Consider the following 19,277-nt stretch of genomic DNA (forward strand, 5'->3'; position numbering starts at 1 on the left):
GCTTTATGGTAAAAGCTTTTCAATAACTAAATAACAGGGGACTTTTCCTGTGAGGAGTGTTTACAGCTGCTGTGTTGACCGCTATTCAAGACAAGCGCGTCATCAGTTAAAGACAAACCTTCGGGCAGGTGGCCCTGTTGTAGTGGAAATGCAAATCCCTGCCACGCTGAGCTGACCTTCTAGTCAAACCGAGTCAAGCCGAGCCAGCACGGCAATAAGTAGATGTTGACTTTTGGGTCTCACACAAGACATGAACAGTGGTCTCCGGGCTGAAACTCTGGAGGTGTTTCACCTATCCACTTCATCCTCCTCCTCACCCGACTTCCTCCTTTGCTCCTGTCGTAATTACTACGGCCACTAGAGGTCGCCACCTAACATAAAGTGTAAATATGGGTTGGCTGCTTGCGCCTGCTGTTTATATTGGTGGGGTATGTATTGAATCATTCTGATTTGTTGATAATTAGTTACAGCTGGTGACAGACACATGATGATAGGCGGCAGAAATAACCTTGAGTTAACTTGACCTGACTCACTTTGAGGCATGGAGCAAACTTTTTTTATGTTGCTGTCATTACAAACAGACTAATGAGGCAAAGTAATTAGATTTACGTTGGATTTACTTAGGCATGACCATGACAGCTGTAAAGGGGCTCGACTGTTTCCAGTCATGAACATAATTAACGGCCAATTAATGAATAGCATTTTTTTCCAAATTAAAAGCCGTGTCAACGATGTTCACTTCGCAAGTATTTGGTGAGCGCCGCATTAGCTGTTCATTTGTGATCTGTCAGCAAACTAAATGGCTGCACTCGAGGTCCAGCCTGTGATCTTTCAACAAGCAGCCCTTTGATAAATTGCGTGGGTCAAAAACTTTCTACATACTTTCTCCTGAGTCATTTTCCCCTCATCTCCTAAATGTGGCGGCAGCTTCGTCACTTTATTCCTGTGCCAGACATGCCCCGTATCACTTTACTCGGTGGTTATATGGGAGCTCTTTGATCCCTTTGTCGAATCTGCCCTCACAGTCGTCCCGTTGTCGCATCCCAGTGTTAATTTGATGACATCATCTGTGTAGTGTGATAATGACTAATCACCCTCTTAATCACTCACTAGGCTGTTATTCCATTTTTAATTGAACATTTCTGTGTGAGACAGCAGAGGATTCTGTGATATTCTTTGTGAGGAGAGAAAAAGGAGAAGAGATCAAGTCTTCTCCTGCACACAATCTACATATTGTAGTCACTAAAAAAATCTGAGGAGCCCTTTTCTCATAGCGCAGGCAGTTCTACTGAAATGGAAATCAGGCTTTCCAGCACTGTACTGTCCCCTGTGAAATGGCAAAAAGTGTGACCAGACACAGATGTTCATTGGAAAGCTATCACTTTAAGTGTCATATGCATGTATCTGGAAAACACTTGAAGAGGATCGGAGTGTGATAACATTCAAAGGCAATGCAGGCTCTCCATTTCAACACTTGTCATCTAATAACCCGAGAGATTCCCTCCTCAGCAGCAAACTCACCACATGAGTCAGTTTGGGAATGGAGGAGCTTGAATGGAAACAGAAAATGATGAGAAAATTGCACATGCAGAGCGTCATGATCTGCAATTTCGCTCGCGCCCCCAAACTCCAGCAGTAAAAGTCCACTGAAGATTGGGGGGAAAATACTGGGGGAGTGTCACAAGTGTTATCACGAATATGGTCTCTAAAGTAATAGGCCTATCACGCCAGTGCTTGAAAAGAAAGATTTATGGTGGTTGAAATATTTTGCATTATCTGTTGTTTCCAACCTCCATCTATCTCAGTTGTTTTGTCCCCTGGAGGATTTTGGCGATGTGCCCGTTCATGGCCCCTTCTCCCTCTGTGCCAGTGGAAAGTGTTTTCGCACTTTCTCCTTGGATGACAATGTTAATGCACCATAATAATATCACTTATCCTCGCTTGGTTAGTTAATTTTACAGTCCCCACCCCGAGAATCAGAGCTAATGCACTGCAGCCTGTTGTGTCTTATTTACCCGAACCTCATCAACACCTGAAATCTGCATTTAAATCATGGAGAACATATGCTAATCACAGTCGCTGTCAAGCTTTCGATTCTCACATGTCACATACACAGGTTACAATGACAGGTTTACTCCTCCAAATTCGATTTTTGTTGTTGTTGTTTTTTAAATGGGCTCTTTGTTTCAGCCATTTGCAGGGTGAATGAGAACTTTAGCTGGCAGATTTTATCAGCTGTAACCACTTAGATAACAGTAGCTCCATGAGTTGGTTGCAAACAAAGTCTCTGTCTGACTTTTGAAAGTTTAACTGACTTGTTTCAAAATGAGAACCTTGTGAAGGGCTGTTCAATATGCACTTGATGGCTACGTGCATGACAAACTCGGAACCCATCAGCTAACATCTCTTTAGCCTCTTCCAGCGTAGCCTTCCTCTGCTTCGCCTCTGACCCCCCAACCCCATCCTGACCAACGAAAGCAAGGGACAGGTCTGTGATGAACAGTGATGAACAGTAATTTTGGGGGTTACTGGCAATTGACCTATTCAGTCTTTTAGGCATCAGGATGTGCTGGTCATTGTTTCCAGTCCAATTTCTGAACCCATCAGCTACGGTCCTGATGATGATTGAGCACATAAATACAGATGATTTTTTTTAAAGCTAATAAAAAGCTAAATCGTTGTCATGTGTTTACCCACCAGTAGCCAAAGCCCACTTATACATGTCTATACCAGGCGGACTACAAACAGACTACAAATGGAAACCAGAACACTTCCGATACCAAAATCTCGTCCCTTGCCAACAGATTCTGTGTTCATATGAAAAAATCTGTTAAGATCTGAGATTACTATAAATGTCACTTTCTCTATGATGTTGTTCTAAAAGTTTGAGGCTAAAGTTGCATGTCAAGGTCCAAAAGTCAGCATAGAGATGTTCAGTGCATGTGTATCGAGACTACACTGAATCACTGACTGAATCAGTAACTTTGTGGCCTTGGATTTTTGCTTTTTTGCTTCTTTTTTTTGGTTTGTAAGGAAAAAAACACCTTCCAAGTCTTTGAAATGCTGAGTATTGATCTTGGGAAAGCCTCACGCACACTGACTGAGAAATCCAAGGTTCGACAGACCTGTCATGCCTATTAAGATTGTTAAACTGTTTAGCCATTGTGCAATCACTATGTAGAGGAGGGGATTAACAAACAGCCAAGTGGCTACGTTCAGAATATTGCATTTTATTCATTTAAAAATGTGTATATACTCTTGTAATCGGTTTTGGAGTTCATTGTTCGTGAAGCTAAATCTGTAGTCATCTGGACCACTGGCATGGTTTGATCATTGTGTGTATCCAACCTCGTCTCCTGCACCGTTTTTCAATCAGAACAAGCCACTGTCTGGCAAAACGGAACAAACCAGGGTGTGGTTGCACCCTTGCAGGTGGAGGAGACAGTGGATCTTGCTAGAATTTATGGATTTGGATTGTTGCCTCTCATTATTTCAGCCTCAAACACACATCGTGTTTTCTTCTACATTTTTAGAAGTACAGTTAATCTGGTCCATTTATGAAATAAACCTTCTTTAATCCCTTCCTTTTATTTTGACAAACAAACTGAGCTGTCATGTTTCAGATTCTAATTATTGATACCCTTCAGATGCAGGATTCGTCTTAGAAAAGTCTCACCATATTGACAATTGTTTCCCTTAATCCCCCATTATATTTTTTATATCCCTCCTCGTCCAGACGTGTTCGTTTTGACAACTTCCAACTTTTCCTTCTTAATTCTCGGTGAGTTGTTTCACCCATAGCAAAACACCTCTGTCTCCGCTCTCTTGGAATAGGACCGAGAAGCATATTTTCGGTATCGAATGCCAAGTTTCAAACACATCGCTCGCACCTGCCCAAACAAACAAAACTGAAGGAATAAAAACTCCAGAGTTCGCACAAGCTGGTGAACACAAACTGGGCTGCAGAGCTCGCGCCTCTCTCCTCCCCTGACTGAAACTTATCCATCCTGTCAGTCAATGTGCGGACCACCTCAGCTGATGAAACGTGACTCACTGAATGAATCATCCAGCATCTGTGGTGGCACCAGGATCTGAGAGGCTCCATGGCGCTCTCCATGGCGCTTAGAGACCCAATCAGCCTCCGTAGAAGCAGATGCGTCATGATGTTAAAGCAGCTGGCGGTAGCTCATAACTGATAACTATTACTACCTGGCTGCCGTGTGCCGGCCTCCCTGCTAGTTTTGTCTCTTCTCACTCAGCTGTCCCTTTAGCCTTTTCAAACAACTCCTAAACCATAGAGGAGAAGCTATAAATGAGTCAAAGCCGCTTGCCTTCCTTATTAGTTAACTTAGGTCGAATAATTAAAATATGATAATAAAAATAATTAATAATTAGTTCAAACCTCCTTGAAGTCTTCTTTTTGTGAAGCGATTATTAAGCTAACTGGACTTGGGAAAAAAACGTCCTCCGTATCCCGAAGATGTGAAGTTAAATCAACAGCCGCTCAATCACTCTCACAAACGTTACAGTAGAATTTGATTTTCTGTTCATTTGCTCTCACGTTTTCTTTCTTTGAAGAGTCAGTTCCTCATTTCACACAAAGAACAGCTGCAGCTGCTCCTATTGGAGCTACTCTGTTCAAGGATTGATACATAGACTACATGAGAAACATTTCCCACTGGATTTTTCTACATCTTAAAGGGGGAATGTGTGAGACACGGCCAGAACTTTAGTCTGAAACACTAAAAAAATGAACTTACATTATTAACAGAATGTAAAGAAACAACAGTGTTGATGTCATGTTTACACCTATTTTCTTCACAATTCAATAAACAAACTGTACATCATCTGAATTCAAGTTCCTCTCTTTAACCGAACTAAGATGAGCTTAATTGCCTTGTTAACACATTGTAAATCACACTGAAGAAAATAAATAAAACTCATTAAAGCAGTCTTTTAGCTTTGTCATTCCACAGTCACCTCTGGTTTGGTCAAAATAAATCTCAAATTCACAGAGTAAGTTGAAAGTATAAGTCAAAATATCATCTTTACAGGCCATTTTTGCCCGCTGCTGATGCCGAGCTCTCTCCCGGTCCTCTCCCCTGCACGCCTCTTGTCTTCTCCTCCCTGGAGCCACAGTCCTGGTCAGAGCTGCTGTAAATGATCTCTGTAGTGTATCCCCAGTTGTCTAACTGACCTCCGTCGGTCTCAGAGGCTGTGTTCAGTCCTCCTCTACCGTCCCACCGTGTTCACTGGGAGTTGGCTGAGGTCAGCAGATCTGAGCCCCGATACAGGCCGACTCCAGTCAGTTATCAGGGCCACTTAGCTGCACAGCTAACTGAGCTACCTGCTAGACTGTAGACCATAGTGAGCAGCCGTTTTGCAGTCATGAACCCCTCTATCACTTTTTTACTTTTCAGTTCTGACCCTTTCCTCTGAGTGAACCGTTTAATTGCAAGGATGTAGAGACAACACTAACCGTTCCAGAGTTTTGAATTATTCTGAACAACCATGACTTATCTCAAAATGTATTAAAGACACACGGAAAGTTTCCATTATATACAGTATGTTTTCTTCAAAGCATAAAAAGCAGATTCTCAGGAGAGTCTTTACTTTCAAACAGTGCATGCTGGGTCATCTGCTAATGTGCTGATCATATTTCTTGAGAAACTTTAATAACGTTTAATGAGTTGATTGAGCACTGGAAGAGTTTATTCATCTGACTCATTTCAAGTCAAAAGAGTTCACTTTAAAAGAACTCGTGTTTTTAAGTTCTGAAGTGGTCTGAAAATAAAAAAATATATATTTCAGACTGTTTTTTTTACAGTGTAGAATCAACCAGTGTGTGTCTACAAAGCCATTTTTTAAAGTAGGATGCAGTAAATCACTCCATCCATGTTTATAACATGAGACAATCCAGAGTGAGCTGTTAGCCAACGTGACAGACAGGCTGGTTTGTTGTTTTTGTCAGCTGATACATGGCTGTCACAGCCGCCGGACCGTTTTCAATCATCTCTGGGTTACAAGTCTCAGCAGGACTCACCACTTGATTTCATTTATCATCGGCCTTGAATCATAACCGGCCCGTCACTTTCTCTGGCAGTGATAACCTACTTTAGATGCTCCCACACGCTACAGAATCAAATCTGTCCATCTGATGATTTGCTCTGGTCTTTCATCTCTACCGGCCTGCGACTGCAGGCCTGCGCACACATTGCCTGCCCCCCACCAAATAGACAGGTCAAGTCATTTCAATCTAGGATTTAATGCAACAGAGAGGCACTGTGCATCAAGAAGCGATGACTGAAGATAACCAGAGGAGCGCTGCTGCCCTCTGCCTGTGAGGAAAGACGTCAAGCAGGACACAATGATGGTGAGAACACTTGAGAAACTTCCCTCCGTGCACGCCTTCTGCCAACTTCTCTGATAATGTATTCCAATCTATTATGCCAGATGAAGACGCTGGCAGAGACGCAGGCATATTTTCGAATTAACTTGAAATCAAAAGTGAGAGAAGCTGTCGGCTGCGGAAGCCAACGTGTTAAAAGTTAAAACAGGCAGCAGAAATGTTGAGCTGGATAAATGTAATAGAAAAGAGGATGCACTTTGGGAGGACAGAGATCCAGTTCTTTATACTCCAGTGTTACTGCTGCTTTGTATTTGAACGTGTGTGCAGATAAAACCTGAAATGTTCACTGTGAAAGCAAAAGAGAGTTCTGTCCCTTTTGACCTGTTCGGTCAGTTTATTCCCCGTGCTACGGCATTACAATCATGCACTGTAATCTATAGTAAAAATAGCTGTTTGCCTTCCCTGTGGTGTTGTGTATTATCCGGGCCTCTCAGCATGCTCTGTGGGAAGGCTGGCCTTTTTAATAGTGCCGTCACTTCTCATGAGGACACACTGGAGAATATATCTGCTGCTGGCCTTATCTTCAGGAGGGACGAGGGGCTTGCTTTTAGATTAAGTGGGGACACTGCCGGTACACTTGCCCTCCCTAAGGTCTTTCTTTTGCTCTCGCTCTCTTGCTTTCAGATACACGCGCACACGCTCCGCCACCGCCGTTCCCAAGGTGTCCCCATGGGCAGGACCTCAGCACTTTATCAAGTCCCCGCTCCCCAGCGAGCCAAATTATGCTGGGCAGCGATGTGCGTTTTTCCTTTTTATGTTAATACTTCCTATCAGCCAAGGATGTGTCAGCATAAACTTCTGCTCCCCTGCTCAAATTCCGATTACCACATTACCCGGACTTAAGCAGGATTAAGTTGAGGCGCCTTAAATGAACTTCACTTCATTCATGATACGAAAGGGCTCAATCAGCCCGGAACAAGCGGAATCCATAATGTGCACCGTGTCGTTTTTATTTGGTTGCGGTGATGTAAGGAACAGTTCATCAGCGAGGTATACAGTCTGAGTCAGCAAATTGTATTGATTCATTTGTGCCGAAAGGGAGTTCAAGGTGGACATAATTGATTGTCAGAAGTTCGGTGCTTTTAAGACTCCCGGTAGTGGAGGGAAGGACTTCAGCAGCATACTAATCTTTCATCCCAAAACGGAATAACAATGATCCTGTTTGTTTGTTTGATGACAACAAAATAATCCGTCAATGTGAAGGAGGGTAATGGCATTTGAATTGTTGAGTTATAACAAAAAGTGCACATAAAGTACAACAAGTAACCATATAGAAATATCTCCAAAGCATTGTTTTCGTATTTGCACTCTTTACTGGCTGTTTTGCATGCTTACAAGTTGCCACAAGCTTCAAGGTCGAGTGCGTAGGATTTAGGGGACTGTAGGGGCAGAAATGGAGTCCACCATGTTGCACTGCCATGTTTCTACAGTGTCGTACAGGAGGGTGAGGTGAGGGGTATTCAGCTGGTTGACTGCATCTAGCATTCTGCAACCACACCGCCAAATGCCGCCCAGTCACCAGGATAAAATGTTAGAAATTAACATTTTTGCAAACTACAGAAGCGTTCAAATGTGTTCATGTCATAGGCTACATACGTAGTTGACATTTCTACAGAGTGCGTTATATCATGTTCATATTACATGGAGGTGGAGGGAGGTGGCGGTGGATTTACAGGCGAGACGGCTGAAAAGCCAGAGCGGTCTCTCGCAGTGTCGGTGTGAAAACACTGGATATTTTTGCCTGAGGGGTGACAGTATTGCAAAATTTATAAACATGATACCCCAGGATATTTTTAGGAAGACCTCAGAACAGTGTGTTTAATGGCAACCTATTACAGGTATTTTTAGCCCAAACACAATGGTTTCCTAACCCGCGCTGAGTGTTTTTGTGCCGTAACCGAACCTCACCATTTATTCCTGGTGTTTGGGCTGCTAGATGCCACTAAATCCTACACACGGCACTTTTAAATTACAAAAAATAGAGTACAGCCTGGACAGTGTCATTGGCTCTCTGGAAACGGCAGCTTGTTTTCTTTGCCCGACAAATAACCCAAAGGTCAAGGATTGCTTACTGGTAAATGCAGCATTGTGCTGAACTGTTCAAAGGTCGGTTCAAAAATGAGAAAGGCTTATCTCCCCTTAACGCCTACACTCACAAAGTTCACTGACATGACACTGACCCCTGCTTTGGCAAAGTGATTGCCAGCACCAAAGTATAACTCATTGCTGAATATAATTACTGCTATTAGCTATCTAAGGACCTTTACTTTCATACAGTACTCTAGATAATGTTTGGAAGGTCTGTTATTTATATGTAAGCACATGGATTTGACTGTCTTCAGATGTCAGTTGAAGTAATCGTAATTGTTTTGCAAAAACTGTCACACTAATATAAAATCAGATAATTCAAGGTGACGAATTAAATGTGTTATTGTGAGCCATTTTGCTAAAAAGACAATGACAGTACGTTCTGGAGGCAGCAGCGTTGCACCTCTGGAATGTAACAGCACATTCATGAATCCTGTCAACCACATTGTGAACAGTGACATGTTGTTGTGCGGCGCATAATCAAGTCTATTTTTAAGCAATGAGGTAGGTTGTGACTAATCTGACTAGTAAGTGTGTATTCTGTTTTTTGTAGAAAGGCACTATTTTTAATGAAGCTCTGGTGAAGTGACTCTTCTCCTTTGCCTGCACAGACGCTGCACACTTTATTATTTTACCCCAAATGTCACAAACCCCCTTCTGGCTTAAACTTTTCATTTTGATTAATTTGCAATTTACTTAAAATGACCTTACTTTCTCTCTGTCTCTTCTCTCCAGGCTGTCTAATTCCCAGGGCATTAACATCCAAATTTCCGGCACTACCGCAATTCTCGTGATAGCCAACGTCACCGAAGAGGATTATGGGAACTACACCTGTGTGGCCACAAACCGACTGGGCGTCCAGAATGCCAGTCTTTTCCTCTATAGTAAGTATAGACAGCAGCGCCTTTTGCTATAGTGCGCAGTTTGAAACCGGAAATTCTTGTTTTATTAAAAACACAGCTCTGACACACAACTTGGGACTTTATACTGAGCAACAAAGATGAAGTGTTAGGCGTGAAAAGTCACAGCAAGGTTACAGTATCACCTCAGTGTTTGAACAAACCCTCTTTCAAATTATTGTGAGTTTCAAGGTGAGACCGAAAGACTAACCCGATTTCCTACTGAATCATTGAGAATCAGCGGGCAGGAAACTCACAGTAGGTGTGTGCTTTTCTTTAAGCTTCGCTGCAAGAGATGACCAATCGGAGACTCGTATGAGAGCCTTGCTGTGCATTCATTTTTTGTCATTTGGCGAACAGTGAGAGTCATTTTAACTGAACCCTCATGAAAATTCAAGAATATGACTTGAGAGGGAGGGTGACATGTGGGATGTGGGTGAAGTTCAGAGGTTTTAAAAAGGATAAGTTCACCCAAAAATGAAAATTCAGTCATTATCTACTCACCCTCATGCTGGTTTCATAGTCCACAAAACATTTCTGGAGCTTTACAGCAAAACAGTGTCGCAGCATTCTCCTAAACTACTGAAGTAGATGGGGACTTTTAAAGTGTAAAAAAATAAAAATGACGTAATCCAAATCTCTGCAAGCTCTGACGTCCCAAATTGATTGGGGATGTTATTTACACCCTTTTCAAAGCTGAAATCTTCGCTCTAGCTGCTAAGCTTCATGAGCTTGACTGTGTGTCGAGGGGTGTAAATAAAGTCTTTACAAATTAATTTGGGATCTCGGGCTCCCAGAGACGTGGATTAAGACTGACAAGCTGTGTGAAGTAATTTTGTGGTTTTCTTTCTGGTGATTTAAACTTCTCAAAACAAGTCCCCATCTACTTCAGTTGTTTAAGAGAATGCTGCTGGACTATGAAACTTCACCCGACTTTTCATCGATGCACAATGCCTGAATTCCCATTTCTGGGTGAACTAATCCTTTAAGTAAAGCCGTAGGAATAGTTGTCTCCTTGAACTTCCAAAAAATGTCCCAAAATGGGACGAGAGTGGACAAAGGCTCATGTTCGTCTTCATAATTTTCTCAACTGTCCATTCAGCTTGGTGGGAAAAACCTTAAAATAGAAGCTTTGCTTTGTTACTTTTTTTAATCAGAGTGTAACTTTCATTTCAAAATAATATCAGAGTGGAGAGAAATTACCACAAAAGGGTCTGTTCATATATATTCCATAATGTACCCAACATGTGACGTACTGCAGGTCAAATTAATTAATGTCATAACAATGATTTTAGCAGCAAAGCAACATTTGTAATCACAACGCAAATGTCAGTCATAACTGCAGCACATTCATAAGCCGGTTAATGTTTGTAATGATTAGGAAACTTTATAGTTGCATGACCCATTTTGGCCACTGGAGGGCAGAAATACTCCTACTTCATTCTCACCTACCAGACATAGAGAAACATTAGAAACATTTTCAGACTACCAAATGAATGAAATCCAGACTCTCTCTCCTGCGCTTTTTTTGGTTTCCACCAACTCCTCCCGGCTCTGTAACTGCTAGACTCTCACATAAGTTCAGGAGCAGCTTGGTAGCAGTTACCATTTCTCGGTGATCAGATAGGAAACAGGAGGTTTATCTGAGTGGCTCTGCTGGTAATGAGTGCAGATGAAGGTTGATGAGAGCAGCGCAGATTCAACCAGTTAAATAGTTGAGCCAGAGGATTCAAATCGCTACGCATTCACACAAAAGGGGAGGCGTTTGCAGCATATGGCCAATTGCAAACATGGACAAGTCTCCTGGCAGCAGAGCGGAACATGTCCCAATCAGAGAGCAGTTTACTCAAAGTCAAACATAATATAAACACATATAATCCAGACTAAAAGCAACACAGCTGCAGCGGACACATGAAGGACAGCTGTCTGAATGTGTAAATTAACAGGCTTATGATGTCACTGCTCCATCATTAGGGAACAAGCAGATCTGACCACAGCTACATTTGTGTATTCCATTAAATGAATGTGTTAAAAGGGAGTGCACCTATCACGATCCACCCACCGAGCTCCACAGGATATTCTATGAATGATAATGCCATTTTCCAGAAAACTGATTGGTCAGAAGGCGATTCTTTTATATGTCTTGATCTGTTATCTTGAAGTTACCTCGCTACCCACAATTCCTGTTCTGTGGCACGGGCCTCTGAAGCTACGAAGATCAGTGCAACCTCAGCTGTCTTTCTTGTGATGCAACGATGATCTTCACTTTTAAGCTCTTATTATAGTGTCACTAAGAGCTCAAAGGCATGTCAAAACACAAAACACATAAATACAGAAACATCTTAATCATTTTGACAGCACACAACTGAACACAGAAACACTGCGAGTCGCACAGAGGAGAACAGAAATGAGCTACAAAGCAGTTTAATGCACTTAACGACAATGAGCCAACAATAAAAGTTATTTTGTTTGTTTGTTTGTTTTGCCTTGTTTTAACATTCCGATTGCATCATTCAGATACCATGTACCGTTATTCCAATTGGAAGCCTTGTAATCAGCAAATGAATAAATGTTGATTAATAGCAAATAACATCTGAAACATGCAATCAGACTGTTAAAACTAGAAAAGAAAAGAAAAAAACATGAGCCAAAGTTACTGTTTTGTTATCTCATGATAGCAAAGCTCTGTTGACAAGGGGTTGAATTATCTTGTTATCTTGAGGAAAGGGCAGATTTCTCAAGATAGCAAGATCATTTCTCAAGAGAGAACAACCTTACTGCTGTGGAAGTTGACAGTCCCTGCACGATCACCAAGTTGCAGCCGAGCAAGTCCCCTCCTTAAAGGCAAGAACTGATCTGAATGTTGTCTCTTGCAGATAGACACAATGCAATTTCTGCCTTAGACGTGATTCAGTCTGATTTCAAATTTCTAGCTTTAATGCAATGACTACATCTGTTAAGACAGAAGGCACTCCTAAACACTGAGAGTGATAAGCAATTAAAGGAAATGACAAAAAGTCTGCAGAGTATGGAACCAGAGGACATAACAAAATGCAGTATCATTTATACGCTCATCCTTCCTTCTTAAGTGTTTCCACCAATGGGGTCTTTTCTCCTGCTTTAGACACCTGTCAGTTTTACCTCATATGATTCATAACTGACCAATAACACAAGTTTCTCTTTCTCTTACGTAGAGCCTAAGGCAACAAAGGGGCCTTCACCTTCAACTTCCTCCCTACTGGGAGTTCTAGGGGAGTTTGATGACTCATCCTTAATTTGGCATAAACAAGACATTTTGTCAATACTTTAGGAGATCAATGACTCCGTGTATGTGTTTAACTAGAGGTGGGCACATAAAACATCTGCCAGGTCAGGACGGTTATTTAGTTGTATATGTGTATGTGGTGTTATCAGTAATGAACATAACAAAAATGATAGGAATGTGCATGCAATAAAATGTAATTTTATGCGACCTACGATCAATAAGGCTATAATATGGATTATACACTACATTACAAAAACAGCCCCTTCTCAGCTTCCGTAGATGAGTAATGGATCGGCGACCTAAGTGACTTCAAAAGCCTCATGGCGACAGATAGTGTGCCCCAGGTTTGTCTGGGTGTGTTCAACTCTTTTTATTGTCCCCTAGGAACTTCTTTTGTTCAGCTCGCAGTGTTCCAGTGTTTGATTTTGCATTTGTCTTGTCAGTGTGCATGTGTTTTCTCAGGTTGCAGTGTGCTGAGCCTTCAGTACCGCCGTGTTTTACCACATATACAGTATGGTTAAGTCTGTAGTTAGTCGATAGTAACTGACATTACAGTTTTCGTATTTACCGACAGAGGAAGTCCACATGTGAATATGGATTATTTTAAAGCATCAAAAGAATCAAGATGATCTGTGTGAATCCTCAAGAAAACCAAAACAGTGGCACTATTTTCTTCTCAAGATACAGGGTCTACGGTCTGAGTGAGCTCTCTGACAGTCTTCTCTCTCTGTCTTTCTCTGTACAGGACCCGGGACAGGTCGAGATATCAACGGCTCTGCCTGTGTATCTCAATCACTGTGGCTCCTGCTGGCCAGCTTCGCCTGCCTTTTCTTCAAGTGTTAATACGGCTGTCCTCCTCCTCCTCTCCTTCTTCTTCTTCTTCTCCCCCCTCCTGGCCTTCCCTCCTCCTCCTTCTCTCCAACTCACCGACATCCTTATTGCTACCTTATTACCAACTTACCCGCCCCCCCGCCCACCCAGACTGTTTGCATCATGATACGAAAACCTTACTTGCTCTCGAGCACAGCTTACAGATATTACGAAAAGTGATGGGTTACGAGTAAAATGTTATGAGAACAACACAAAAAACAGTGAAATGAAGGACAGAACAAGCAAACAGTGCTCTTTACAAGAATTGCATTGTTCTTTTCAATTCGTATGCACTTCTTTGTTTCTGCTATATCTTGTCTTCGGGGTCTGGATCGGGTTTGGGATTTCTTGTATTTTTTGTCGTCATGGGAATGAAAGCAGAGGCGCCCCGCTCACAGGGATGCCAACAATCAAATGTCTCTAGAAGTACTGAAGACATAAGGTATATTCCTTCTTACACCCATAGATGCATTATTTTAACTTTAATTTTTTTTAGATTTAACCAAGTGTTTAACCAGTGCATTTATGAGCAACATGCAAAGTATCTGCCAAATATCCATATTTATAGATTTTGAGACTAACACACACAGAAGTCAAAGGGAAAATACAGCAGCTGATTCTGTAAAGAGATAAGAGCTTGATATTAAAGTATGTACTATTATAAGCTGATGCTACTAGACTGAAACAAAGATATAGAGTATTAGATGGATATCTCTCCAATCAATGACATCATTTCCGGATGCAGCAGCCGCTTGGGTTGTCGCCGCCGAGCCCAGAAATCGAGGAGTAATGCAGTGAATAGAAACTAGACTTGATCCTACCGAGCTAAACCACGCCGAGTACAAAGGAAATTAGTTCATCCGCTGATGGATACCTACATCCCATCATTCAGTGGCTTTGCAACCACTCGCCTTTATTCCAAACCAATTCCTCTTTTTTCTTTCGCAGCAGGAAAAGAAAAAACACAGTAAGGTTACAATAATGAAGCGTACTGTACATAGTAAAAATTTTGTATTTCTCTACGATAAGACGACTCGCTCCGCCACTGTAACAAAAGGGAACCGGGGGGAAATTGTTGCAGTGTATGTTGCTTGTGTGTCAACCAACCTACCATACTGTGCAGTCAAGGCTGCACCTTAGCTCCAGTACATACAGCATACTGTACCACATGCAGTGTTCACTTTTTAGTTTCTGAGTTTTAGGATCATTCTTCTATACTGCTGGAATTTGGATAAAAATGTATGACACCAATGAATGACTTACTTTTTTTTTCTCTCTCTTTCAAAGAAGTATGTGTGTTTTAATATGAAACGATACAGAAAAATTCATAATATATTGATATTGAGGTTCATTTTTTTTTCTGTCTTTACCTCATTCATATTAGTTGTGTGTATATATATACTTGAATCCAATGTCCTTATACTATATGAAAAGGCAAATCTTTATGTGTCCATGTGTCTGAGTAGGGTAGCAACTTGTTGAGGATGAATAACTCGTAGATCTCTCGAAGAACTGGCAACCCTGCTCATCATGTGAACTGAAGCCCATTAGACAATGATGTTGTTTAAAAAAAAAAAAAAAAAAAGCTCTAGCATAAAAAGAAGATAGTTGTGTGCAGTTATTATTGTACCTATCCTTGAGATGATACAAAAGTGCTGACTTACATGATGTTGGAAGAAATGGAAGATTATGTTTAGCTTGTAACGCTCCAACAATTCAGTGTGAGAGCAAAGAGAATATTGAATGCTTATTTCCCTCAATGGCCACCAAGGCCACTGCTGATGGGCTTCTACAACAGAATAACACATTAAATGACGTGTCCTGCAGCACATCTTCTCATCACACTGACGCTTGTTTCTTTGTGAACGAAAATGGTTAAATGAAGACCACCTGTGTCATATTTTGTAAAACTTACAAGAAGAAGATCTTTCAAAGAGTGCAGCTCTTTCAGGAAACAGCTCAGAGGTCATTGCTGAGCCGTGATGTGAATTGCTGAAACTGGTGCACTATTAGCTGCCTTTTTTTTTGCCATTCATTTTGACCTGCTGTAAAGGTGACTAATAGCGCGTGGACTCCAGCCGCCCAGCTCAGCTTCTCCACCGGATGTGTGTTCGTGTCTCCGCTCTTCTAACAACCAAGCCGGAATAGTACCAGTACTGTAAAACACACGTGTAATTAATGTCATCCTTGTCATACATTAAAGACATTGTTCCCAGTGTTTTCATTGTAAATGCTTCTGAGGCCATGGCTGTGTGACTTTGTGGTGTTGCAATCAGATCCGGTCTAATTCTCACGTGGGTAGAGCTGTGCAGAGACTGAGAAAGGACGCTACTCCAATGAAAGCTGAAGCATTTAAACAGTTAAGAAACAGCATTTCTGTCGTCTCTATCAGTCGCAGCATTAACAGCATCTTCCAATCAGATTTCTCAGTCTGGGAAGTGTTGAGAAAGCAGCTCGTTTTAACGCTTTCATCCTCTTACGCGTGCTTTTTCTTCATTTATTTTTTATTTATTTTCTACAACTGAACAAATCTGGTGTGTCCACTTTAACGTGGACGAACTTGACTCCTGATGCTTTTCTACTACATTGGTGTTTCTGCAGACTCTCTTACTGCTTTTTAGCACATATTGAGGATGCTAGTTTATCAGCGGCAACCATCTTCTTACCGTGGTAAGAAGCGAATGATCTGGAATCTGTGGTGAAATTGTTCTTCATGATGCATGAGAGTGATCTGTGCTACATGTCTGTTTCAGTAAGTCCGTCTGTCTCACGATGTGTCACATATTAAAAAAGGAAAAAACCTCAGGGCAGAGCTAGGCTGGCCTTGGGCAGACTCTCAGACAAAACTTTTCTTGTTTTTTGCCGGAGGAGACCCTGACAGACTACCAAGGGCAGGGTCAAATATCTCCAAGTTGTGTGCAGTACTTATTTTAACCTGCGTGGAATGCATGATGGGGAGAGCCGGCAGTGTCACTAGTGCCAGGAATCCAATTTAAAGGACACTACAGTAAGTTGACTATCATTGAATGGTAATTCATGTGATTTTTGTGACAGGCAGACCTCACCAACGTGTGTCCATGCAGGTTAAAAACAGCCAATAAGCACCGACTGACACTAAGACCACTTATGTAAAAGCCATGCAGCTCTGTCTTATCCATAAAGCTGACAGGAATAAGGAAATACTGTCCTTCCATTGCTCATAGAGACCAACAGCCAGCCTACGGACACAGCAGCAACCCCCTGTAGACAGACCCGGATATCTACTGAAGACTGTAGAGACAGCTTTCTAGTTTACTATTGAGCATAGCCTCAAAACATCACCATCGCTTCACCGTTGGCTTACGTATGTGCGCGTGTGTACTCTGATTCTGATTCTTTTCCTTGTTATTACGACCTGAGAAGTCAACATGAGGCATGAGTTAGCCGAGAGCTAGCTTTCTATTTTCCGTTGGCGGTTACAGTAGTAACCCCCTATTTTTAGGTTAAGATTTGTTTTTTTCTTTCTTTTCCTCCTCTGTGTGTATATACAGTATGATGTTTCTACAGTAGAATGTTGTAAAGTCAGCAAATCCATAAGATCGTGTTTATACAACTCAACATTTAAAGATTTAAACAGAAAAATGTAACTATCACGTTTATACGTCCCTTCCCCTTGTCGCGGGAAATGAAGATTCAATCATGGATTACGACATAGCAATGTCCCATTTTGTTTTCTTTTTTTCTTTTTTTCTATTTTACTTTTCTTTATTATGGCATAAGGTGATTGCAGTCAGTTTCTAAAAAAAAATGCTATGTAATAAAGGTATATGAGAAAATGTTCATAACACAAAATAAAGTTGTTTGAATTTAATGTTCTGTATTTGAATGTGACTTGAGCTGTCGGGGCAGTAACCTCTTTTCTTTGGAGATAGCTTGGAACACACGGAATCCTAATGGTACTGTTGTGTTTATCACCATGTAACATGCAAATAAAATAATATATGTATTGTTATATTCTCTCTGGAGGACATTTTTGTATGTGAGAAACGACTGACATTCAGCTCATCACCAGAGGGATGTTCCAGTTTCACTTTGTCATGCCAAAGATGAAAGGTAAGACTGGACTGACATCAATGGCAATATGGCACAGGCGCATCACTGCCATGGGTACGGCTGCAGTAAAATGTTTCACCACAAGGTGTCATGACAAACCAAATTATGCCCTCACTGTGTCATGGTATCTGGCAGGATGAGGATACAACAGTATTCAGCCATTATTAGCCTCTAAAGATGAACAGTGTCAAAGTTTAGGGGGGGAAAAGCCTGTAGCTGCTCAGATTCCAGCAAAAGGTAAAAAACATCTGCTTAGAAAATGTGGGTGAAGGTGGATGTTATATTTTATACATACTATAACTTTTTCTACCTAGAAGGACTGGGTGTAAAAGTAACAAGAAGCTAAAGTTATTTTTACATATTCTCGCACAAAAAAGTAACAAATAAAGAAATAAAGGTGTTAGAGCAATTTTTGTCCTCGGCAGGGAGGAAGGTATAGAACAGTGTGTGACTCAGAAGGGAGAGGGTGAAAGAAAGTTTTGAGAGAAGTTATCCAGGACTGCTTGTTCAGCACACCAGCTTTTTTTTTTTGCTTTCTAGAAAGAAGTCACTAGGGTCCCATTTTAACTTCCAGCAATTGTATGTGCATTGGGCATCATTATATTATTCTGATATATGATATAGATATGTAAGATAACCATTGGAAATTAGATCTGAAGTCCTTTACACACTAAAGGACTTCAGATCTGAAAATCAGTTCTTCAACTGACTAACTCTCAGTCCAAGAACTCCTTTAATGTCAGTATTTTTTTAACTGTTTTAGTCATGTCATCCTTTACACATTCACACAGAAAGTGATTATTACATGGTGAAAAAGCAACATAATTTTTTTCGTTATGATTTTTTACGAGCTTTCGTACCACCATGAGCGCATCAACCAATAATGTTGTGCGAAGCTGATGTCCCTTTACAACTCATGACAATAGCAGACCTGTTGATTGTTTATGTTTGTCATCACCCTGCATTATATGACAAAGAGCGCAAAATTATAAAGACAATGAGACAAAGGACGAGTAACCTCGATTGCTCCCTGCACAGACCCTGGAACTGAAACTGCTGCATCCAGTGCTCTCTTTAAATCCACCAGACTACTTTGATAAAACAGTCATTTTACCTCACAGAACACAGGAGTTGCTGATCTGCCAGTGGCTCGATTTACTAGTTTGTTTGTAACTTTGGTGATTTAACGTATTCACACATCTTAAAGCAATATTATGTCACTTTTTGATGGCACAGCGTCTTGTATTAGGCTGAATGGTGTCTCTGTCTCAGCCACCCCGCCCCTCCATCACTTGTTACTACACTATGTACCTTCAGTGAGAGGGTAGGATCACAGTTTTATACATGTTTACTATAAGATACAAGTTTTCAACACATAACACTGTTATGACGTAATGAGTTTTGTTTGTAGTTAGCACCTACATTATGTCTGACAAACTGTTACAGAGCTGGGATGTGTATTTACGACAGCAGTGGTGTTGCATTCAGAAACTGTTGTGGGCACCAAATTGCACAAAAATGGCAAATTCTACATAATGGTGCTTTAGTGGACCTGACTGGTGCCCGGGGACAGACAGCTGAGATGAACCTGTTGAGTGCGACCTCTCATGACCTGTCAATGAGCCAGTCAGTGCTGCAGTGTGACCCCAGAGAC

The 19,277-nt window shown here is 41.4% G+C and overlaps 1 protein-coding gene across 3 annotated transcripts in view; it reads left to right on the forward strand.

The window, feature by feature from the left end:
* lsamp (limbic system associated membrane protein) overlaps nucleotides 1–17,522 on the forward strand; it is a 487,383-nt gene extending 469,861 nt beyond the window's left edge. For all 3 annotated transcript variants that reach the window (XM_084351806.1, XM_084351805.1, XM_084351804.1), the window contains 2 exons: nucleotides 9,233–9,381; nucleotides 13,407–17,522. In XM_084351806.1, the coding sequence (XP_084207932.1) occupies nucleotides 9,233–9,381; nucleotides 13,407–13,504 (247 nt within the window). In that variant the 3' untranslated portion in view covers nucleotides 13,505–17,522. The remainder of the gene's footprint in view (nucleotides 1–9,232; nucleotides 9,382–13,406) is intronic.
* The last annotated feature ends 1,755 nt before the right edge of the window (nucleotides 17,523–19,277 follow it).

This window comes from Pagrus pagrus (genome assembly GCF_965226575.1).
Source record: "Pagrus pagrus genome assembly, chromosome: 4".
Classification (NCBI taxonomy): domain Eukaryota; kingdom Metazoa; phylum Chordata; class Actinopteri; order Spariformes; family Sparidae; genus Pagrus; species Pagrus pagrus.